The 24849-nt window shown below is 42.4% G+C and overlaps 2 protein-coding genes across 2 annotated transcripts; one reads left to right on the top strand and one right to left on the bottom strand.

The window, feature by feature from the left end:
• Positions 1-1634: 1634 nt before the first annotated feature.
• Positions 1635-5523, bottom strand: LOC308284028 (microfibril-associated glycoprotein 4-like; the record flags this gene model as incomplete). Its single annotated transcript, XM_080724551.1, has 2 exons — positions 1635-2335; positions 5364-5523. 2 exons carry the CDS (start codon positions 5521-5523, stop codon positions 1635-1637), a joined length of 861 nt encoding a protein of 286 aa, XP_080580677.1.
• Positions 5524-11211: 5688 nt separating this feature from the next.
• LOC308284027 (microfibril-associated glycoprotein 4-like) lies at positions 11212-11922 on the top strand (the record flags this gene model as incomplete). Its single annotated transcript, XM_080724550.1, has 1 exon — positions 11212-11922. The coding sequence occupies one exon, from the start codon at positions 11212-11214 to the stop codon at positions 11920-11922; it is 711 nt and encodes a 236-aa protein (XP_080580676.1).
• Between the last annotated feature and the right edge of the window lie 12927 nt (positions 11923-24849).

The following is a 24849-nucleotide window of genomic DNA, read 5'->3' as shown; positions in this document are numbered from 1 at the left end:
TTCAATAGCTAAAGTATTCAGTAATTAAGGCCCCTCCACCTTGGGCCCTGGTCATTATGTCGATTATTTACGATTCCTCAAAACACGCGTTTGTGTCTGCTGTTGTATCTGACTCGGCTGCTCTCAAACAACACAAAAGGTGCCCCTCCCTGCCTTTTAATGCAATGTAAATGTGATTATAATGCAAGGGGAGAACGGGGTAAGATGAACCACTTCGTGCTTATGTTGCCCTGGAAGCAAAACAAAGTGAGATGGCAGTAAATTCAAAACATCTAGACATATTTCAGGATGTCTGCTATCATTTGAAATGATAAGTAACTGTCTATGACAAAGGACCATCAAAATATGACTGGTCATGTGGTTCAACTTGCCCTAGGTGAGGGGTAAATTGATCCAAGTAAAGGGGTAAGTTGACCCACGTGATATTCTAAGCTTTAACAGTTTAAACTTGAACAAAATAATGTATTTACTTATCAGAAATATTTCAATAACACATTTCCCTTTTGTAAATAGTCTTATTTCCTTTCTTACGGTTATTTAAACTGTAAGAAAAACTATTAAAACCAATTAAATAAAGTTTGTTATTCAGAACCTTTAAAGCTATACTGTGTAAGTTGCTCAACTAGTGGTCAGTAGCTCTATAGCAAACCGCGGTCGCGTCCGCGTCTTTCGGCCGTTTTTCACGGACCGGGCCCCACACCCCCGCGTCTGCCTCCATCTCGCCTCCATCTATCTTTAGAGGGGTCCCTGGTTCCTGTGCGTTCAGGCATTCCGGAGAAACGGACTCCTTCACCCGAGTATAGAGACACACGGGCGCCTACAAATATGGCCGCCCTATTGTGATAGCGACCCCACTTCAAGATGCGCTGTGATTGGCCGGTGTGTATGATGATGTAATTTTTCCGCGAAAACCGGGCCCCGGTCAGGATCATAGAAAACATATAAAGAGAAGGCTTTAGAAGCTGAAAATAACGGAGTGGGTGTTCTAAAACTTTAGCGATTTAACAGTTAGGACAATTTTAAGATTTGTTTTATAAAAAAAGTTACATGGTATAACTATAAATATTTGCAAATATTAATATAATATTAAAATGTTCTCTTAAATTAGTGTATTCAAACCAAAACTGTATTCATCAAAATGAAAGATCATTCAGCATAATTTGAGTAGAAAAGACAAATGACAACTCACATGTATAGTTTTAAAGATAAAGGGGGTGGTTCATCTTACCCAGCGGTTCATTTTACCCCATTCTCCCCTAGACCCGACCTTTAAATAAAATACACATTGTCTCTGTCTTTATCTCTTAATTCGTTTAACAGCTTGGATTATTTATTGATTTAAGAGCCATAGAGGATAGCAGGTCATCACTGTAATAATATGTGACACTACAGATATCTACTGTATGAGTTTAGGATTAAACACAGTAATATGTGATACAACACAGTATGAGTTTAAACACTGTAATAATATTTGATACTATATACAGTATATATATATATATATATATATATATATATATTAAACAGAATTCCAATGAATGGAAAAAAAGAAAAAAAGAAAGAAAACTAAATCAAACCATGAAAAAGAGTAAAATATTGCACCATGCCTTTTATACCTAGCCTCGTAAACCTTCCTATTCCGGGAAGTTTTTGATAGGAACACGTCTGATCTTCATCGCTATGGCTTTCAGGGAGTAATAAATACCCTTCCAGGTTTGCCATATTACACCTTGTGCTGCATAATGGGACGTCGGTCCCCAAAGGTAAACACCATTTGGATGAGTATAGAAACACTTAGGGATATTGTATGGAGCGTACTTGTTGTACCAAAATGCACCGTAATAAAACCATGCACAGTGCCTGTTCCACCCGTCCACAGATTTGTCAAAGGTTGTGAATTTCATTCCATTGACAGCGGACAGTGAATCTCCTGCTCCTCCATCAGTGAAGCCAGCAACCTGCAGCTCGTAGCCATCAGCCTCAGAACCCACAGAGAAAGAGGAGTAAGAGGCAGACGCTGTGTTTCCCTCAAAGTCTTCCATGTCCACCCTCAGCTCATACACCGTACTTAACTTTTGGTCCCTGGTTCGGTCCCACTTGGTAATGAAATGCATGTTCTCCAGTCCCAGCCAGTACTCGCCTGATGCGTCTCCAAACCCAGCCTTGTACTGAGCCCAGGGTCTGTAGAAGTTCAGAGTGCCGTCCACTCTTCTCTGGATGACTGTCCACTTCGTTCCATCTGTGTCCATGTCACAGTAGACCTCGACTGGTGCACCAGTGGGGGCGATGGTGTACACACCACTCTGTGTGATGTAGAGGTCGTCACAGTCCATAACTGTATTAATGGATTAAATATTGGACCGGATTAATGCAAAAAATATGTTGTATTCTACTACTACTACTATTACCAGTAAGACTCCCTAATCGGGAGATAAGCGACCGTCAGGTCGCAGCGTGATTTTAGGGCAAAATGTGTAGGAGCAGTGTCCAAAAATGTGTTTGAAAAAATCTGCCAGATGGTGGCGCTATATGGGACAGATCCATGTTGATGACATGAGTGTAGACATACTGTGTACAGATTTGCTTGATTTTAGGGCAAAATCTGTAGGAGCAGTGTCCAAAAATGTTTTTGAAAAAATGGGCCTGATGGTGGCGCTATATGGGACAGATCCATGTTGATGACATGAGTGTAGACATACTGTGTACTGATTTGCGTGATTTTAGTGCAAAATCTGTAGGAGCAGTGTCCAAAAATGTGTTTGAAAAAATGGGCCTGATGGTGACGCTATATGGGGCAGATTCATGTTGACGTCTCTCTTGGCGCCGCCGAGGCGGACGCGTGGGTACCGGCCCCGGCTCTCCCGGTCGCTCCTAGCCCGAGTTACGGCATTTTATGTGTGCTGCAGTGGCGGGGGTCCTCCACTAGGGGCATCCATTCTGGAGCACCAGGAGTCGGTGGTCCCCAGGAATTCCCCGTGAACAGCCCCGTTTGGGTGGTCATTTGGTGATTTTTGCACTTTTTGGCGGCGGTGGAAGGGGGTCCCTGGGGGTCCCTGGAGCTCCTTGGGTCCCTGGTGGGGTAGAGGTTGTGGATTGGCAGGCAAGGAGTGTGTGTGCAAAGTTTGGCATGGATTGGGGTAACGGTGGCGGAGATATGAGTTGGGGAAAAGTGTGACATGACGGAAAGACTGACAGACTGACTGACAGACAGCCGGTGGAGGTTTTGGTAGTAACTGCGACCTGACGGTCGCAACTATTATTATTATTACACAATTATATATATATATATATATATATATATATATATATATATATATATATATATATATATAGAGAGAGAGAGAGAGAGAGAGAGAGAGAGAGAGAGAGAGAGAGAGAGAGAGAGAACATGAACAAAGAGTACATAAACATGCATAGAAACAAACATTATTGTATTTATTATGTATTTGTTCTTCCCCTGCACAAGCACTGTGCTGCATCCAACACAGTTTCTGGTTGAATCGCTGTAGTCCAGCATTTCTTTTCAATATTTTCTGCCACTGGGATTACTTAGGACTTTTGATATGTTATTAGTAACGTGTTCAAATATGATTATTTTTGGGGGTCCCCTGTTCAAATATATATGTTAAAGTACTCATGCACAATATCCGAGTTTTCAAATGTATAAAATGTATACAAATCATTTGAAAATAGCAGCTCTACAAGCTCCTGTGAACTTGCAGATTTGGCTAATTTTTACACATTTCAAATAAGGCTGAAGTTTAATATGTTTTGTAATAATTATCTAAATCTTCAAAGTGACAAAGTGACAGTCCAATATTTGACTGTGAGATGTTAATGGAGTAAAAAAAAAAGAGGACATCCATATCTAGTGCAGTAATGGACTCCCTGTCTTCTGTGTGTGTGCCGTGTGTGTGTGTGTGTGCGTGTGTGTGTGTGCGTGCGTGCGTGTGTGCGTGCGTGCGTCATGCGTGCGTGCGTGCGTGCGTGCGTGCGTGCGTGCGTGCGTGCGTGCGTGCGTGCGTGCGTGCGTGCGTGCGTGAGTGCGTGTGTGTGTGTTTGTGTGTGTGCGTGCGCGCGTGCGTGTGTGTGTTTGTGTGTGTGCATGCGCGTGTGTGTGTGTAAAACTGTAAACTGTAAACTGTGCGTGTGTGTGTGTGTGTGTGTGTGTGTGTGTGTGTGTGTGTGTGTGTGTGTGAGATTTTTGATATGTTATTAGTAACATATTTATGAAACAAAAGGAAGTTGAGCTTCTGTTGCAATGCCTGTAATAGTCTGCACATTATAGACAGTGGGCCCTATATAGTCCATCTATATTGACATGTTGTGAGCTTGTAGATCAGCTATTTGAAGTATTTTTTTATTTATTTTTTTCAAAATATATATATATATAAAAAAGGCAAGGACGTTTATAGGTTTAGGGTTTAGCATGGATGAAAATAGGGCCCTAAACTCTATGTCTAAATATAACATCCATAGCCTAGTATATACTGGGTTTTGACCCAGTCTCTCTCTTACTGTAACAGATTGAACGTGAACATCCTGGTCTGCTTCCTTCAACGTCCTCCTCTTTGTTGTCCTTTTCTGAAACATTACAAAGAAATTCAGTCTACAATCTTAACAAATTGTAAAAGCTACATTTTTAAAACACGCACGCACGCACGCACGCACGCACGCGCACACACACACACACACACACACACACACACACACACACACACACACACACACACACACACACACACACACACAGGTATGACAGTGGACCTGGGTGCTGCAACTGTGCATCACTGCTCGGTGTTATTGCAGTGTTTAACACTTCAAATGGCCATACTTTGGTATATTGTTCTTATATATCAGCGCAGTCCAGGGCTGTTCAATCTGGAATGACCTAACAATAAGAGACTGTTTGTCATTTCCATCGTTCAAGTATAACCTAAAGAAATGGTTACTTGACAATCAAACGTGTGACCATGTATAGTCTTAATAGTCTTAATACTATAGCACATGTTTGTATAGTACAGTTTTTAATTCTCCTTTTACTAATATAGGGTTCTTACTGGTGGAAGTAGTATAGTACTTGTATGTAGGTGTTCTAAATGCCTAGGGAATTCCCTTGATGTAAGGTTACTGTTGTTGGCATATGTTGTGTTGTTTGGTTTTTGTTTTCATGTGGGGACTACGGATGTAATTTAGCGTTCTTGCTAAATCCAGTGTATTTACATTGCATTTACGTAATGTTCATTAATATGCATTGTCCCGTCTAAATAAAGTAAAGTAATGTAAAGCAACATAGGACTAGGTTTGAATGCCACACGGAGGCCTGGCTGAAAATCTAGTCTAAAAGCATGTCAATCACTCACCTTTGTCTTCCTTGTTTGCTGTTTCGTGGTCACCGTGATGGTCGAGGGTCAGCTCCAGCTCTGTTCCCTGGTCACCGTAATTCAGATGGAGCTGGACTTCAGGGTCAGCCTCACACATCACACTGAAGAGGAGACACAGCAAGGCACCGCAAGCCTTCATCCTTTAACTCACTGACCACTGACTCTGCACAAAGCTACACTCAATGACTAGTAGCACAGCAAACAGCTGTTTTTATATGTACCTTTCCCTTTTTATGTAACCCGGTCCTTTAGGCAAATGGCAAGTGTTTGTTGACACACACACACACACACACACACACACACACACACACACACACACACACACACACACACACACACATACACATACACACACACAGCACAGAGCTTTGTTCCCTTTACGAGTTAATTACGAACCTGATATGCGTGTCCATAAGCTGATACGTGACACAATTGTTGAAATAATTACATAATATAAAGATACATAATGTATATTGCTTAAAGGGGACATTGATATGTTCTTGGTTGGAGTCATGCAGTCATCAAGAAAGGTAACACCTACCGGTAAGCCCTATTAAAAAAGAGAGAGAATTCAGACTGCAACATGGCCTTAAAGTCTAGTCCTACAGCATATAGCACTGATAAGAGCTATATGGATGTTGGAAACGTTAAACACATAATATTTACTATTCTGGTCCCCTGGTTTATCCACTTCTAACAGCGCTGAGTCGGCTCAAGCAGACTTCCCAACCACATTATTTTGGGGGCTCCCTTGTTCAATTATGATTATTTTCTGGGGTCAATCTTTCAAATATGATTGTTAAAGTAGGCTACTCATGCAGAATGTCCGAGTTTTCAAATGTATAAAATGTATTTGCTGCACAAGCTGCTGTGAACTTTTTGGCTTTTTTTACACGTCACATTTTAAATAAGGCTGAAGTTTAATGTATGTTTTGTAATACTCATCTAAATCTTCAAAGTGACTAAAGGTTTCAAATAATTGTAGTCGCGTAAAAAAAAGTACAATATTTGACTGTGAGATGTTAATGGAGTAAACCTTTTCTCAAGTACAGTAAGAGTAGGCTACTTAAATAAATAAATGTACTTGCTTTCCATAACTGACGAGATGGAAAGATTCACAGTTCATAGTGGAAAGCCTTTTGTACAATCACAGCGTAACCACACACACACACGACCGTGCGCAGACTGCGCACATGCACACGCACACGCGCGCACACACACACACACACACACACACACACACACACACACACACACACACACACACACACACACACACACACACACACACACACACACACACACACACACACACAAAGCTTTGTTCACTTTTTGCTGGAGTATTATGAACCTGAGAGGCATTTCCTCAACTTGATACATCTTGAAATGATTGCTGAAATGTTAAATAATATATAGGCTTGTCAAAAATAGGTCATTGATATCTGTCATTATGCCTAGATTTTATGAATGTAACCTTAACCTTTCAGTCAATATCAATTTTTCTGAATTACACATGCAACAATGGTCTGGGCGGAAAGGAGGATAGAGAGAGAGAGGTTGGAATAGTATCTTGTTCTGTTGACCCATTTGAATACAGTAAAGGGCTTTGCACACAGGCCCATTGTGTGTGTGTGTGTGTGTTTTCTTTTCTTTTTTTTCTTTTTTTTTTTTTGCTGCATGATTAAAGCATATTGGATTTGGTTTGCAATGCTGTGCGGAATCTGCACTTCAGATCCGAAAAGGAGTCATAAAAGGAGTAAAGGAGTCAATGAGTTTTTACTGCATGCGGTAACAAATGTGTGACACACACACACACCTATGACACACATACACACACACACACACACACACACACACACACACACACACACACACACACACACACACACACACACTCACACGTGCACAAAAAGAACAGAGCACCGTAAACAGCCCCGCCGCTACTATGACGCGCGTGACGCGCTGTGCGTCAGGCATCACGCTGCCAAAGGGCACCAAAAAACGAGAGAGGGAAAATAAAAAAGCCAAGCCGATCCATTTGATATGGGAGCGGGGCCGCAGCGCATGTCAGCGATGCACTCTGAGTCTGCACTCACTCACAGACAGACAGACACTCACCCAATGGAGATCCAACGGTCACCAAAATGGCTTGTTTTTTGGTGAGGCGCCCCTGACCGTAAAGCATATAAACGTGTGCTGTGACATATTTTATTTCTTTACCTTCTACATTTACTATTGAAAATGTTTGATGGGGGGGTAGGGTTAGGGTTGGGGGTTTCCTTGGCAGGAAAGGTTTCAGAACCAATGTTTTAGAAGGAATTTGTAGAATCTGCCTTTTAAGGGTTAAGAGCAGGACAGAGAAAAGTTCCTGGCAACACCTCATGTTTACTATATTTAATGAACTTCCTTACTGTAAACTCTCTGCTGTGTTTGGAATGTGAACCAACAGAGGATTCCTGTATGTACCTGTGATTGACAGCTCATTATGTTGCATTGTGACCTACATTGTCAGTTTGTCGATGCCTAAAAAACAAAGGTGATTGAGCTTCCGCAGGCGTGGGGCGTCCCCGACCCACAGGTTGAGAACCACAGTATACCAGTGCAGTGATTCTCAAGCTTTTCTGGGTCAGAGCCCACTTCTCAAAGGTGTCCACTTACCTGTAACACCCATCTGACCACTGCCCAACCAGTGGTCGGATGGGTGGGCAGTGAAAATCAAATAGTAATAGTAAAATCAAAAACACAATGCAATGTTGTGGCCACCATGACGCACGCCCACGCGTGCACGCACGCACGCACGCACTCACGCACACACACACACACACACACAGGCTCGCACACATACACGTTGTTGGGCCGAGTTTAAAATAATGCACACGCTGTGGCTGACCTAATTTTATGCAAAGAGAAATTATCCAAAGTAATTTTTTCATGATGTGAATGTTGAGTGAGAAGAAGTAAAATGTGAGAACATGTTTTTTTTTTTTTTTTAGCAAATATGAGTAAAACATGTATCTTCCTCTCTCTCTCTCTCTCTCTCCTTCTCTCTCTCTGTGTGCGTGCGTGCGTGTGTGTGTGTGCGTTCGTTCGTGAGTGTGTGTGAGACACTGTCACCCCATAGAGTAGACCTACTGAGTGACATGCTTATTGTATTATGAAGACATTATGCCTAGATTTTATGAATGTAACCTTAACCTTTCAGTCAATATCAATTTTTCTGAATTGCACAACAATGGTCTGGGCGGAAAGGCGGATAGAGAGAGAGAGGTTGGAATAGTGTCTTGTTCTGTTGACCCATTTAGACATTTGAATACAGTAAAGGGCTTTGCTTTTCCGTTTGTTGCATGATTAAAACGCATTGGATTTGGTTTGCAATGCTGTGCGGAATCTGCAGTGCAGATCCGAAAATAAGTCATAAAAGGAGTAAAGGAGTCAATGAGTTTTTACGCAGGCTCCCACAGCCACTGTGTGTGTGTGTGTGTGTGTGTGTGTGTGTGTGTGTGTGTGTGTGTGTGTGTGTGTGTGTGTGTGTGTGTGTGTGTGTGTGTTTGTGTTCGGAGCAGTTGTACATGACCTTGAAAAAAGAAGAAAAAAAAGGTTTATGTATTTCTGACTTTATTAAAGTCATTTAACATGTAACGTATCTTCCAGAAAACAAAATCACTGTCATTTCATATTTTTCTTTTACATGTTATGGCCCTATATGGGCATCTTGACTTTTTGTATGTATGTATTTCTGAAATTGGGAGACAACATTATAGTTATTTTAAGCAGTTGCAATAACAATTCTATTTCACTATTTTAAATAAATTAAAAACATCCTGTAAGTTCCTTACTAGAAACTATTATCTGTCTTTAAGGGTTAAGAGCAGGGCAGAGAAAACAAAAATCTTCCCTGGCAACACCTCATGTTTACTATATTTAATGAACTTCCTTACTGTAAACTATCTGCTGTGTTTGGAATGTGAACCGACAGAGGATTCCTGTATGTACTGTGAATGACAGCTCATTATGTTGCATTGTGACCTACATTGGCAGTGTGTCGATGCCTAAAAAAACCAAAGGTGATTGAGCTTCCGCAGTCATGGGGCGTCCCCGACCCACAGGTTGAGAACCACAGTATACCAGTGCAGTGGTTCTCAAGCTTTTCTGGGTCAGAGGAGCCCACTTCTCAAAGGTGTCCACTTACCTGTAACACCCATCTGACCACTGCCCAACCAGTGGTCGGATGGGTGGGCAGTGAAAATCAAATAGTAATAGTAAAATAAAAAACAGTACAATGTTGTGCATGGCCACCATGACGCACGCCCACACACAGGCTTGCACGCATACACGCACACATACTGTACATATGGATGTTGTTGGGCAGAGTTTAAAAGAATGCACACGCTGTGGCTGACCTAATTTTATGCAAAGAGCCTTTTTTAATTTTTTTTATATATATTTGGAGCTGGTTACAGGGGGGGAAAGAAAAGAAAAATGTAGGTGAGGTTTTATGTTTTGGTTTAATTTCCAGGTAAAATGCTTTTTTTTCACGAGGTGAAAGTTGAGTGAGAAGAAGTAAAATGTGAGAACATGTTTTTGTTTTGATTTTAGCAATAATAATATGAGTAAAAACATGTATCTTCCTCTCTCTCTCTCTCTCTCTCTCTCTCTCTCTCTCTCTCTCACAAAGCAACATAATAAGGAGCTTTAAATCATGGCTTTCAATCATGTGTTACCAGCTCAGAGGCTTTGTGGTTAGAGTTTCCACTCTGACACTGGGAGGTCGGGGTTCGATCCCCGGCCAAGTCATACCATAACATGGGACCCATGCAGTGCCTCTCTGCTTGGCACTCAGCATCAAGGGTTGGATTGGGGGGGTAAGTCCCTGCGACATACGGTACCAGCGTCATGTCCAGGGGTTGTACTCGCACATCGAGCTGCCTCACGTCACACTACAGGAGATAGGCTCCTGCCATATGGGCATCATTGCTCGGCAAGGCTTAGTTTCAATCATGTCTGTCAGTGTTACAGGAATCCTCTGTCAGTTCACATTCCAAACACAGCAGAGAGTTTCCAGTAGGAAGTTCATTAAACATAGTAAACATGTTGTGTTGCCAGGCAGGAACTACGCCCCCTTTAAGACCTGAGGCAGATTCTGTGAATGCTTTCTGAATCGGTAGTTCTCAAACCTGTTGGTGCCAAGGACCCCCAACATGACCTATTTCTACATGGACCCCCAGAAGAGATTTGTGTCAAAAGTTTCTAAATTAATACAAATATTTCAAACATGTTTTCAAAGATTTATTTTTGAACATGCATCCTTAGTGACAGAAGCAGTGGGCTCTGGGTTCCCAGGCGGGCTCTCTAAACATTCAACTATGGCAGGCCGCACCTTGTGCCATGCACGCATGTTTTGAATGATTTGGTTTGTTGGTTGGTTGGTATGTGCTGGCGTGTGTGCGTGTTTGTGTGTGTGTGTGTGTGTGTGTGTGTGTGTGTGTGTGTGTGTGTGTGTGTGTGTGTGTGTGTGTGTGTGTGTGTATGTGTGTGTGTGTGTGTGTGTGTGTGTGTGTGTGTGTGTGTGTGTGTGTGTGTGTGTGTGTGTGTGTGTATGTGTGTGTGTGTGTGTGTACTTACCGGTATGTAACTAAGATGAATTGGCAGACAGAATGGTCACACCTTTCTTGTGTTTTCTGAATATTTTTAATGCCATTCTTTACTATAAAAGGAGGTTCTAAAACTCAGGCTTCATTGAACCTTCGACTGGAGCTGAACATATACACTCAACACACTCAGAAGTATTTTGATCTGAACAACAAGGTGCAACTTTAAAGACTTCAACATGATACTTGTTGTTGCAGTTCTGTTGCTGGCTGTAACAGTCCACTCTGCTCCTCGCTGTGATCTCAACCTGGTTCTGGATTGTGAGGAAATCTACAACAACGTCTCCACACGGAGTGGTGTATACGACATCTACCCCGCTACTGCACCTGTCAAGGTCTACTGTGACATGGACACAGATGGAGGGAAGTGGACAGTCATCCAGAGAAGAGTGGACGGCACTGTGAACTTCTACAGACCCTGGGCTCAGTACAAGGCTGGGTTTGGAGACGCATCAGGCGAGTACTGGCTGGGACTGGAGAACATGCATCTCCTCACCAAGGACAAAAAGTATCAGCTGAGGGTGGACATGGAAGACTTTGAGGGAAACACAGCGTCTGCCTCTTACTCCTCTTTCTCTGTGGGTTCTGAGGCTGATGGATACAAGCTGCAGGTTGCTGGCTTCACTGATGGAGGAGCAGGAGACTCTCTGGCCCTTAGCAATGGAATGAAATTCTCGACCTTTGACAAAGATCAGGACATGTGGCCCAAGAACTGTGCAAGTCATTTTTACGGTGCATTTTGGTACAACAGGTGTGGCCATGCTAAGATCAATGGTGCTTATTTGTGGGGAAAGACGGAGCATAAAGCAACAAGTGTAGTCTGGTACCACTGGAAGGGTTGGTATTACTCCCTGAAAGCTGTAGCGATGAAGATCAGACATGTTCCGTAAACATGTTTAGGTTCACATGCATAGATTTTTGAAAAGCACAGCCGTGGTATAAAAGGCATGATGCAATATTTACTATTTTTCATGGTTTTAATTTGATTTTCTTTCTCTCTTCAGGACTCTGTTTAATCTTAAACTCATACAGTAGATATGTATTGTATCACACATTATTACAGTGGCGATCTGTCCTCTATGGCTCTTAAGTAAGTTAATAATCAAAGATGTTGTAAACAAATTATTTCCCCATCTTGAATAAAGAGATGCATGCCAAGACAAAGAGCTGTCCGGGGTATAAATACATTTAATCATGCATAACCAGGTTTATGAAGTATTATGTGCTACTATATTATTGCGTTTTAATCAAAACTACTTTTCAGGTTTCAAATTAAAAAATCCTCCAGTTCTAGGCAACACAGAAGAGGGGAAACTTCTTTTCCCCCCACACAACTCCTCTAAGGTATATTAATGACAATGGGTGGTCTTCCCCTTTAACCACTTAAACCCTAGCCTAGACTACAAATACATGAGTTGCTAACAGAGGAACCAAAATAATACATAGAAATAAACACCAAAATGTCTGATAAACAAATGTGTTTTCTTTTTTGTTTTTTTTGCAGTTTCTTAAAAGCACAGACTCTGGTAAACCAATCCAGAGGGTGGGGGCTATAATACCGCTGTGAAAGCTCCATCACCTTTGGTTTTCAGCCATCTACAAACTCACAACGAGTCACAATGCAACATGATTAGCTGTCAATCATGACTCCTGTCAGTCAGTCAGTCAGTGTTACAGTGGATATTTTTTGTCACAGACATACACATGAGAGGACAATAACATGACCAGAAACACATGAAGAGATAGCCTTAAATGACGTTTACAGGTCTGTAACTCAGAGACTGTACAAATGGAACCAAATGGACCCTTGCGGGTCCAAGTTGGTTGCATTTGTACCCACTCAGAGTTATGGGGGTCGTTGAAAATGAACCACTGTCCTAGTGGACTCATAATGTGTCATAGTGTCATAGTAAAGCAGTGTAATACATACTCCTAAAACCTAGAGACTGACATTCAGTGATTGGGTCTTATAGGATCAAAATGACTACACTATAAATATGTAAGAAAACAAAACAAATCTAAACTTTGCCATGGACAACACCAAGTCCTCTCCTGCCACGGACACACTTGACCATGTACAGACACATTGGTGATCCCTGAACAAGACAAGTCACTATATGGAACATAATATATATATATATATATATGAGCTGTCTCTCTGTCGTTTGGGTTAGGACAAGGGTCTTCAACAGGGGGTCTGGGACCCCTAGGGAGTCCTCAGAGTTACTACAGGGGGGCCTCCAAATCTTTGTGTGATAGAAACTGTTTTTGAAACCACTTGAACCCTAGAGCTTGATCTACAAGCTCAGTGAGCTTGTAGATCGGCTATTTTCGGCAAAGAGGTTTGGTGTAGAGGGGAAAAAAGAGCAAGCTAGTGCAGAGTGAAAGGTCTTATGTATTGAAATGTTTATTAAGTATTGACGGTTCAAGTGGTTAATTATCTGAAAACACAAATTGACATCCAAAATACACTGATGATTGTGCTGTCAAACGATTAAACTATATGGAATCTATGAAAAGGTTGTGGGGGTCCCTGCTTCATCTCTCTCTCAACGAAGGTGTCCTTGGCCTGAAAACGTTGAAGACCCCTAGGTTAGATAATATCTCTCCACGCCCCAAGGTACGGGGCCGAGGGGCTATCCTTTTACCACCCTGGCCAGGGAGGGTTCACACGGACTGTATATCTGGGGCCTGGGCACACCTCCAGCAACCACGTCAATGTATCATCGTCCACAGACAGCAGGCCATGCATCCCATTAGGAGCCAGGTGCATGGGGCATTCCAGAATGACATGGTCTGCTGTCTGTTCCTCTGCGTCACACTCACAGGCCGCCCTTAGGGGCTGTCATGACTGAAATGTCACTGTAATGAGCTGCCAGTCATACAGGAATCCTCTGTTGGTTCACATTCCAAACACAGCAGAGAGTTTCCAGTAAGGAAGTTTGTTGTAGTAAACTTGGGGTGGTTCTCAAACTTTTTTGTGCCAAGAATCATTTAGGCATAGCAGTTTACCTCACATCGAGATAAATGCCAATGAGCCATGGTGTTTAATACTCTTAATTTGCCAAATTCTGCTCTATTTCATTGCTTGCTATTCGGAGTCGCCAGTGGGAAAGGCATTTGTTTTAAACAATCTAAATATGAAGACTGTATAAAGTTATACACTTAATGTGAATAGCATACCTACAGTATGCTTCAGAAGGTATAATACTTGTCAGTACTCAAAGTCGCCAGTGGGGGGCAGGGTTGGATCAGGGAAAGGAAAATGTAGACTAGTATTTAAATGTTGCTTTGGCAATGTAATGTATGTTGTTTCATGCCACAGACACATAGGCTTGTGTCTGTAAACCCTGATTAATTAAAATAAAGTATTTCAAAAACAAAGGGAATACAGAATGCCTAAATATGAAGACCGTAAATCGATGGTGTACTCAGTTTGCACATTGGATGTAAGAACCAACTACCCAATTGATTCCAGGCGGATGTCAGTCAGATTAACATTGGGAAACCAATGCATGTAGGCCTACATTGGTCCAGTTTTTGGACCCCCTCATCCTGCCAGCACCATTTCACAATATCTGATGTGATATTAGTTTGGAATACAGTTTGGAATACAGTTTCCAAATACTGGGAGTGGAAAAATCACTCGCCTGTGTTTGAAGTCAAGACTCAAGAGACCCCACTCACACCAGCTATTTACATGATCAAATGCAAAATTCGATTGCTTTGTTTGGTACAACTGGTCAGGGACATGGATGGAAGTACAATCTCGGAATTAGTAGCACTAGTCTGCAGTTTAACTAGTGGTAATGGTTAGTGCTATATTTATTATACAAAATTGTGCTTTGAAAGAAATGTGTTACCGCTGGATTTTCCCTGTACAGTAAATATAGATTTGCCCTAAATACTTATTATAGGCCTACATTATCCCCAGCGGGACACATAGGCTAGATAATGCTTGCATGAAGACACAAACAAACAAAGACAGCGTAAGACACCTCCCTCTGTGGGTCACATGTGTCACCAATCATGTGCTGGGCTTCGCACACATTGTATTTGCATTGGCTTGGCATAAATAGTGGTGCACCACCGCCTATCAGTCACTTCTTTCTTTCCTTCATCGGATGAGAAAGAACAATGCCTGTGGTTACCAAACCAGCTCCCAAGAAGGGCTCCAACAAAGACGTCTCCAAGACCGCCGCGAAGGGCGGCAAGAAGCGCAGAAAGTCCAGGAAGGAGAGCTACGCCATCTACGTGTACAAGGTCCTGAAGCAGGTCCACCCTGACACCGGCATCTCCTCCAAGGCCATGGGCATCATGAACTCCTGGTCCACCCTGACACCGGGATCTCCTCCAAGGCCATGGGCATCATGAACTCCACCCTGACACCGGGATCTCCTCCAAGGCCATGGGCATCATGAACTCCTTTGTCAACGACATATTTGAGCGCATCGCCGGTGAAGCCTCTCGTCTGGCTCACTAGTTTTTCTTTCTGTGTTGGACTATGGAGATGTCATCTATGGAAAAGCTGCTCCTTCTGTCCTCAAGCCCCTTGATACAGTTTATCACTCTGCACTGCGTTTTATATCTGGTGAACATTATAGGACTCATCACTGCATCCTGTATGATAAGAGTGGGTTGGCCTTCTTTGGCCGACAGGCGAAACAAACATTGGTACCTGTTTATTTTTAAGGTAATTGATGGGACTTTACCATTGTATCTTAAATCGCTGCTGGATTGGAATCCTGTGACATATAGGACACGTTCTAGTGACTGGCTCACACTAAAGGTCACCAAAACAAACACGAATTAGGGAAAACAGCCTTTTGCTTTAATGCTCCAACCACTTGGAATGAGTTGCAACATAATTTCAAGATATGTTCTCCCATAACTTACGGTCATTTTAAATCTTTGATAGTAGATCTACCCACAAGTGTCTGCAACTGTCTCTAAACTTGTTTTGTGAATATTGATTGTACATACTGTTTTGTTTAATGAATATTGATGTATCTCGATAACACTGCAAATGAGGGCAGCCTCAATGTTTTTCGAGAATAAATAAAGGTTTGAATGAATGAATGAATGAATGAACTACAACAAGCGCTCCACCATCTCATCCAGGGAGATCCAGACCGCCGTCCGCCTGCTGCTCCCCGGTGAGCTGGCCAAGCACGCCGTGTCTGAGAGCACCAAGGCTGTCACCAAGAACACCAGCTCCAAGTAAACTGTTCTGTCTGAGGGCACCAGGGCTGTCACCAAGTACACCAGCTCCAAGTAAACTGTTCTGTCTGAGGGCACCAGGGCTGTCACCAAGTACACCAGCTCCAAGTAAACTGTTCTGTCTGAGGGCACCAGGGCTGTCACCAAGTACACCAGCTCCAAGTAAACTGTTCTGTCTGAGGGCACCAGGGCTGTCACCAAGTACACCAGCTCCAAGTAAACTGTTCTGTCTGAGGGCACCAGGGCTGTCACCAAGTACACCAGCTCCAAGTAAACTGTTGTGTCTACTCTGCTCTGAACACAAAGGTCCCTTTAAGGACCACCCACGTTTTCAACAAAGAGTTGATCCCCTTTTAACAAACCTGCTTCTTTTGTGATTGAGCCGAATTATTCAATTTTTGCATTTCTACTCTATTTTCATTCTCAAGAGGGTTTGTCACATGTCCTTTAAGTTCCACCCACTGCTCAGTGCTCATGTTTCAACATCAGTGTCTCTCCGTCTCTCCTCAGATTTTACAGATCACCGCCAGGAACCAGAGGAGGATTAGGCTATGGTAGAAGTCGCCCCCGCTCCAGCCACCGCCGCCCCGGCCAAAGTAGCCAAGAAGAAGGCTGCCACCAAACCCAAGAAGGTCGGTCCCAGCGTCCAGGAAATTGTGAAAAAGTGTGCAAGAAACCCATGTTTCCATGTCAGTTCAGTTTTTGCCCCCTAGTGGCGGAAGAAATGACCTCTGGGAACTCAGATTGGTGATGCTCAAACTTTTTCATGTGAAGGACCCCCAAAATGATATGAATTTGGCCACGGACCCCCATCTCAAAATATTTTGTTCCAGGGACCCCCCCCCCCCCCCCGGAAGCAAAATTTGAGTTACAAATGTCCGCTTAAGAAAATATTCAAAGATTTGCACACATTTTCACGACTTTTCAAAAATAGCTACAGTTACTAGGGCCCCTCCACCTTGGGCCCTGGTAACTCAGTCCCACTTTCCTACCCCTTGTGACGCCCCTGCAAGAAGGCAAAGAAGCCTGCAGCCGCAAAGAAAGCAGCCGCCAAGAGCCCCAGGAAGGCGGCCAACTGGGCCAAGAGTCCAAAGAAGGTGAAGAAGCCCGCTGCCGCTAAAAAGAAAGCACCAGCAAAGAAAGCAGTGAAGCCCAAGGCGGCGAAACCCAAGAAGACAGCCGCTAAGAAGAAGTAAACATTAACACAACAACCTCCCCAAAAGGTTCTTTTAAGAGCCACCCACGACTTCATTTAAAGGGAATTCCTTCTGCTCAATATAATGTATTAATTTTCAACACTGCATGCTACCGTGTCAAGATTGCTGGTGCACATGTTACCAACAGGAGCCTGTATGAGGGAATACCAAAGGTAAGCGAGAAAATTGCCACCAGAAGAATGAGACTAGCAGGACACTGCCAAAGACACCAGGAGCTTCCAGCCAGCAAATTGGTACTGTGGGAGCCAACACATGGGCACCGGTCGCGAGGACGTCCCACAAAAACATACGTGGACGTACTCAAGGAAGACGTAGGGACGCAGAACACCAATGAGCTGGCCAGATGTATGGAGAACCGAGATGACTGGAAACAACGATGGAGGGCTCGTCTGAGGACGACCTAGATAGATAGATAGATAGATAAGATTGCTGGGCACAGCATGTTATAGCTAGGGAGGAATAATCAGGGCAGCGTAAAACAAAACCATTCTGTGGCGTTATCCAAATAACAACGGAAGGCTTAAATGCTTTTTGTACAAAATCACATCAGCGCATAAAAACATGGATTTACATGTATTTAATTTGTATTGCCATCTTTAAAAGTACAAAAAGCACCCAAATGGATCAAATCTACAGTGCGACAAATACAATGTGTAAAGGTGAGTGTGCAAAATTAATAGTAACTATTAATGCCTACTTAAGTAGGAATACATGTACAACACGCATAATAGGCGCTTAATATGGGTGCATGATGTGATATATAACATAAGACTGATTTACGAAATCATATAAATGACAATGATTACAAACCGCAATATAGGGCTATTTTAGTAGACTCTATCAATGGTGTGTGTGTGTGTGTGTGTGTGTGTGTGTGTGTGTGTGTGTGTGTGTGTGTGTGTGTGTGTGTGTGTGTGTGTTTGCCTGTCTCATCTGTAGTCATAGTAACTAGGTAGTCTCGCGTGGCTAGGGGACCGTTCCTTGAGCAAATCTAGAACATCCAGTTTTAGAGGGAGAAAATTAAAGGGTTCCGGTTTGAATGATCTGTAAAGGCTATGCACTCCAGTGAACAGCATTTATCTATCTAGATAATATATTGTTGCTTATTAAAACATTTGTTTACGCAGAAACAGAATTTTCGTTGTAGGCTTAAAGCTTTGTTTAAATGCTTATTAATTTGTAATTGTAATGTTCATATCATGTGCAAATTAATCGTTTTTCGGAGATACTCTTATTCTGAAGAGATCGACCATCGGAAGTCTTATATTTGCTGGCCTAGATTTGCCAAGAGAACGTTCACAGCTAGTAGGTCTGTGGCTAAAGCAGCCAGTCAACCACATTCACATCTGTTCTCTGGAGAAGATCTGATCTGGACGACATGTTCCACCTCAGAGCCTTCGTGTCGGAGCGGCTGTCCGCCGCAGCCGTGGACATCTTTGGAGAGGTGGAGAAGAGCCTGTCCTTGTACCAGGTGGAAGTGTCCAGGTCCAGGGAGGAGATCATTCTCCTGCGGCAGCAACTGGAGCTTCTCAGAGACAACAACACAGGTCTTCAGCCAGCAGCACCATGCTAACTTGATAGCTGACGATGTAAACAATGGCTCCAACGGCTGCTACAGAGAACTAGAACGAAGCAGTAGTTCAACTGTTATTAAGGAGAACCCCTTGGAACGCTATGGAGCTATGGCCAGTAGCTCTGCTTTGATTGATTGGATACTGTATCATTTGCTATTTGGGTCCATTTGTAGTTGTACTCATTGAGACCTAACGTTAGAGGGAGTTGAGTGCTAACTTGCTAGCCTGTATTTGCAGGGGTCTTCAACAGGTGGTCCGGGACCCCTAGGGGGTCCCCAGAGTTACTACAGGGGGTCCTCCAAATCTTTGAATGATAGAAACTTTTTATTTATTATTAACCACTTGAACCCTAACGTCCATATTCTGAGAACTGTAGCCAAAAATAGCAGATCTACAAGCTCACAACGCCTCGCAGCGCGAGGTATTGTAAGCTTGTAGATCTGCTATTTTTGGCAAAGAGCTTTGGTATAGAGGGGGAAAAGAGCAGACTAAGTACAGAGTGAAAGGTCATGTTTATTAAGTATATACGGTTCAAGTGGTTAAATATCTGAAAACACAAATTGGCATGAATCCAAAATACACTGATGATTGTGCTGTCAAACGATGAAACTATGGAATCTATGAACAGGTTGTGGGGGTCCCTGCTTAATCTTTCTCTCAACTAAGGGGTCCTTGGCCTGAAAACGTTGAATACCCCTGCTGTAATGTAAACAAATGCCTCTTGATTTAGCCTTAGATCAGGACTACACGTATTTGATCGAGTCTGACTTTTAGCCTACGTCTACGAATCTTGATCTAAGAGGCCAGGTTGGTTTGTTTGTTTTTAATTGATTGATCTTTGTACTCAATTCATCTGCGATGATGAAGGCTAGTTCTGGTACAGTGAAAGAAATTTGCTCTTCAGTGGTGATGGTTGTGGGAAAAAAAAGTTACATTTAATGTATCAATACTGCAACTTAGAAATACCAAAAGTAAAAGCACAAAAAATAGCCTAGGTATAAAATAGGGCTAAAGTGGATGCATTTTTTATCTGTAAACTAGCTAAAGTTTTCAAATACATGTAGAGTCAAATATAAATTTATGTAGTATACTTTTACCCCTACCCCACTTCACCTCGGATCCAAATGTAGTTTTTCTTTCATTTATTTATGTTGGTGCAAACCGCCCTCAAATATTTGGAGATGAAGTGGGGTAGAAGTAAAAGTGTTGGAAATATTCAAGTGAAGTACAAATACCTCAACGTAGTAGTAGTCAAGTAGTTACTTTACAGTGTACAGTACACCACTGTTTGCTCTTGTCATATTTTGGTACTTTAGTTAAAGTGGGCTACTGGAGTACTTGCTTTACCGTTCAAAGGTACAAATTACAACTCACAGATTGTTTTCAATGTCAATTAGCTCCTTTCGGAACCCCTTAGCAGTGGAGTGAGGGGTTCCGAAAGGAGCTAAATGTCAATGCACTGCTGAATTGAACCAACCTCACCCTCAAGTAAATGTTACTGTCCACCACTGAATATGTCTAATGATAAATAATTATATTTATAACATTTATGGTTTAACTTCTGTATTGTGTGCAGGTGTGAGAGTAACTAGGGCCATTCACACTGAGCAACATTAAGTAGGCTATACAAAATATAGTTTTGAAATCGTTCTAAGCCAAGTGGATGGCATTGTTCAGACCATACTTGATTATTTCCAGATTCCAATACTTCTACTCCATTGCATTTTTCATTATGCATAATGAGTACTTTCTACTTTGGGTTGTCTAAGTAAATTTTTATACCTTTTACTCAAGTAACATTTGAATTCCACACATCTACTTGTAACATCGGAGTGGACAACGTTACAACTACAATGTTTTACTTATAAGTAACAACACTGCCTTGTAGAAATACTGACGCAGCAATCGTAGCAGAAAAAAAAGAGCAAACTCAGTCACTCAGTCTAACTTTCCCCCCTGCCTTCCCCTGCAAACTGTAGATCCTCTGAAGGCCACCGGGGGCACCATGCTGGACCACGCCTACATCCCCCCTGTCCTGCAGGAGAACGACCAAGGACCCCCGGGGACCCCGGTTGATGAGGAAGAGGAGTCAGAAGACTACCGCGTGGGCCGCGAGTTCCTTCCAGGACCTTCGGAGAAGACTGAATATGACGCGTGGACCAGCTGCGCGATGACTCAGCCAAACCAAGAGAAGCCGCAAATAAAAGAAGAGCAGGACGAGTTTAGCATCGCGGTGGGAGTCGGCCCCTCTCCCGATGTCGTGAAGAGCGAACCGTACGACCGAGACGGAGCCGAGATGGAGTTATCGCTGCCCCCCGACGACGACGAATGCGACGAGGAGTCGGTGACGGGCGATGAAGAATCTGCCAAGAATCGGGAGGTACTCAATCACTTAAGCAACGGCCACAGCAAAACGCCCGCGGGCGTACAGGAGCACACGTGCACCGTCTGCGGGAGGGCGTTTGCCAGGAAGTATCACCTGGCGGTGCACGTGAGGACGCATTCCGGGGAGAAGCCGTATGCGTGTGACATCTGTGGCAAGGCTTTCAGCCACAGCTCGAGTCTGACCACCCACAGGACGTGCCACACGGGGGAGAAACCCTACCAGTGTGTAGCGTGTGACAAACTCTTCAGCACCAGCGGTCGCCTCAAGGTGCACATGCGCTGCCATTCGGGAGAGAAACCGTACGTCTGTGACGTCTGCGGCAAGCGGTTTAGACAAAACGGGCAGATGACGAGACATAGGAGGGTCACGCACGGCGGAGAGCGGCTGTACGGTTGCACGGTTTGCGGCATGCGGTACAAGTATGCTCGGAGCCTGAAGGACCACTTAAAGAATCATGAAAGAACATCACCAAACCTAACCAAAAATGGCCCATCTACAAGCTCATGACAGGATTTTTTATTTTTTTAACAGGGCTTGACATTAACTTTTTCAGGCACATGTGCATTTCCATGGTCATTGTAGATGTTACTGTACCATTACTGTTGTTACACCACAACTCATTAGGCATTACATGTATTTCTTCAGCTGCTTTCAATGGAGAGCTACAGTAAATCCATTCCAAACTACATGTGGCTACAATATCATGTATGAGGCCCATCATTTAGTGTTTACGTAAACAATAGAGAACATTTATAAGCACAAAGGTGGACACTACAGTAATTATTTACTTCTATGTGATGTTACAGTCAGTAAATCAATATGTCTGTTATTTGTTTATGATTTCTTGTTTTTTTTTTTTGGACAAGTACATTTCCCATTCCCGGGCACAAAAGTCACTTTCACAGTCATTTCTCCGTTAAATGCATGCATAGGAGTCAGACATTGAAATAGAACGAATAACAAAAGCTAATGAGTAACAGCCACTTGTCCAACGGACAAGTACATTTTTAATTAACTTCCTGGACAACTTATTGTCCAGGACAAGCCTTAGGCCCCATTTACACTGACAGTCAAATCCAGCCAGAATCAGATCTGTGCCACATCCAGATTGATTGGAATCGGATTTGTTTAAATGGGATCAGAAGTGTGACCTGAGCCACATCCAGAGGTAGTTTCAGAATTCAGATCTGATTCAAAGCTGATTTCTAAAGATACCGGTATGTCTCAGTCCGAATGCAGTAACCTGATCTAACGAGCCACGTTGCATATCAAACTGTGCCAGGTGCCATGGACAATAACTGCTCCCATTAGTTATCTGTGTCTAAGTAACTAAACATGTCCCCTGTATTGTTTTTTATTTATTTATTATTTATTTTTTGAGTCTGAAATAAAGATTGATTGATTATAGGTTGATATATTGATTGATTAGTTTCTTTTCCCAGAGCAACCAAATCATTTTGTATAGGGTTTATTTTCCAGTCTGCATGTGGCAAGATTGGACTGTAATAGTTGCCTGCCTAGGTTAGATAGTTACTGTCTTTGATGGTGATAAAAGCAGGCCATGGAGTTCTCGAAGTAGGGTCTGACGGGGTTCCAGGAGGTCCCCAGTAAAATTAGCATCAACACTCTTTAACCAAATGAACCCTATTTTATACTAACAGCTATACAACATAATAATAATAATGTGTGAAAATGCCCCCAAACCCCAAATCATCACGGACAGCAGAAACTTCACACAGGACTTCAAGTAACTCTGACTTCAGAAGGTTGACTTTCTGCATTATTAAATCCTTGTTTTGGGTGATCTTGTGTAATATTGTACTATTTTGAGATATGGATTTTATGATTTTCATGAGCTGCGTGCCATAAAAATCCATATAAAAGCAAAACGTCACACCCGTATGAAGTGAACAGTGCCGATGACGATAGACCCACATGACGTCTCATCGTTCTGTGTTCCAATCAGAAAAGGGACATACCATACGGATATGCGTGATTCCTAAACCCACCAGGATTGAGTTAAGACCCGCCTCCTCTCGATACTCTAAAATATGAAAGTGCCCATGAACGTGCTGCTCGCTCAAGTGCAAAGTACCTACTACCCACTGATCCATTACAATAATACACGCAGCATAATAGGCCCAAAGCCATATCCAAACCATAACAATTTAACTGATAACCAGTAAGAGTTTTTATTTTGAGCACAGTAGTGACAAATTAATAGCTTTCTCAGTACGTTTTTCTCTTTAGCAAAGTTACAAAGTTTTCCCTTTATTAAGCACAGTACAATTAAGTCAGTTTCAAGTTTTACAGTTTATTTTGAGCACTGTAGTGCGAAATTAATAGTTGTGCATTGTGCAAATGCAGGCTTTTCTCAAGTACAAGTCTTCCGCGAGGCGGGTCTTAACTCAAGCCTGGTGGGTTTAGGAATCACGCTACGGATATACGTAATAGGTATTTGATGGCCTGCCCATTTTGCATGGACACACAAAGCCACATATTGAATTATCAACATTTAAAGGGCTATTGTCAACTTTTTCTTGAAAAACGTGGGCTAAAATAAAAATAATGTTTCGAAAATATTTTATAAAAAATATGCTTCATATATTTTTTTTATGTTCAAAAATGTCCACAAAAAGCGTAAAATAATCATTTTGGCCATTGTCAGGCTGACACTTTGTCTACGTCGTGGTCTATTCTTTTATATGGATTGATAGGATGTAAACAAAGTGTCGGCCCGACAATGGCGAAAATGATTTTTTTATCATCATTTTACGCTTTTTGTGGACATTTTTAAACAGAAACATATTTTTTTTATAAAATATTTTCGAACATTATTTTTAATTTAGCATCCGTTTCTCAAGAAAAAGTTGTCTATAGCTCCTTTAATACAACCTTTGTTTTCCTGCAAAGCAGACGTCGTACTGTAAAGATAAATAGTGTTTACTTTCTGATGTCGCTGTGTCCTGTGTTTCTCAGGTGAGACGATCCAAGGCTATGAAGAAGGAAAGGTCATAATATGTGTCACATCTCAGCCACTCATGGGACCTTTGTCAGGAAATTGTTTTATCAAGTCTTAATTTTATTGATGACAACAATATCATTATTGAGGTAGTCTAAAAGCACACAGTAGGCCTAATATGCTTGTATTAGGTTTAATATCCCAGTGCATATTAGAGTAGATGTTAAATCACTTTCTAATCATATACTTTACATTACTTAAAAGCATTTTCCCAATATTTTATTTCTTAATAAAATGTTGGGCCAAAATAGCCACTTTTACATGAAGGGTGCCCACTGCCCAGTGCTCTGCCTGTTACCCCTATGCTACGGTAGGTGGCGGTATTGTGCTTCCGTATAACCCATAACCTCAGTCCTCCAGTGAGCAGCTTGGTGGCTAAAGCAACAACAACATCATCA

The sequence above is a fragment of the Nannobrachium achirus genome (genome assembly GCF_963921795.1).
Source record: "Nannobrachium achirus genome assembly, chromosome: 4".
Classification (NCBI taxonomy): Eukaryota; Metazoa; Chordata; class Actinopteri; order Myctophiformes; family Myctophidae; genus Nannobrachium; species Nannobrachium achirus.
The sequence above is the reverse complement of the archived record's forward strand: the minus strand, read 5'-3'. Positions and strand labels throughout refer to the sequence as shown.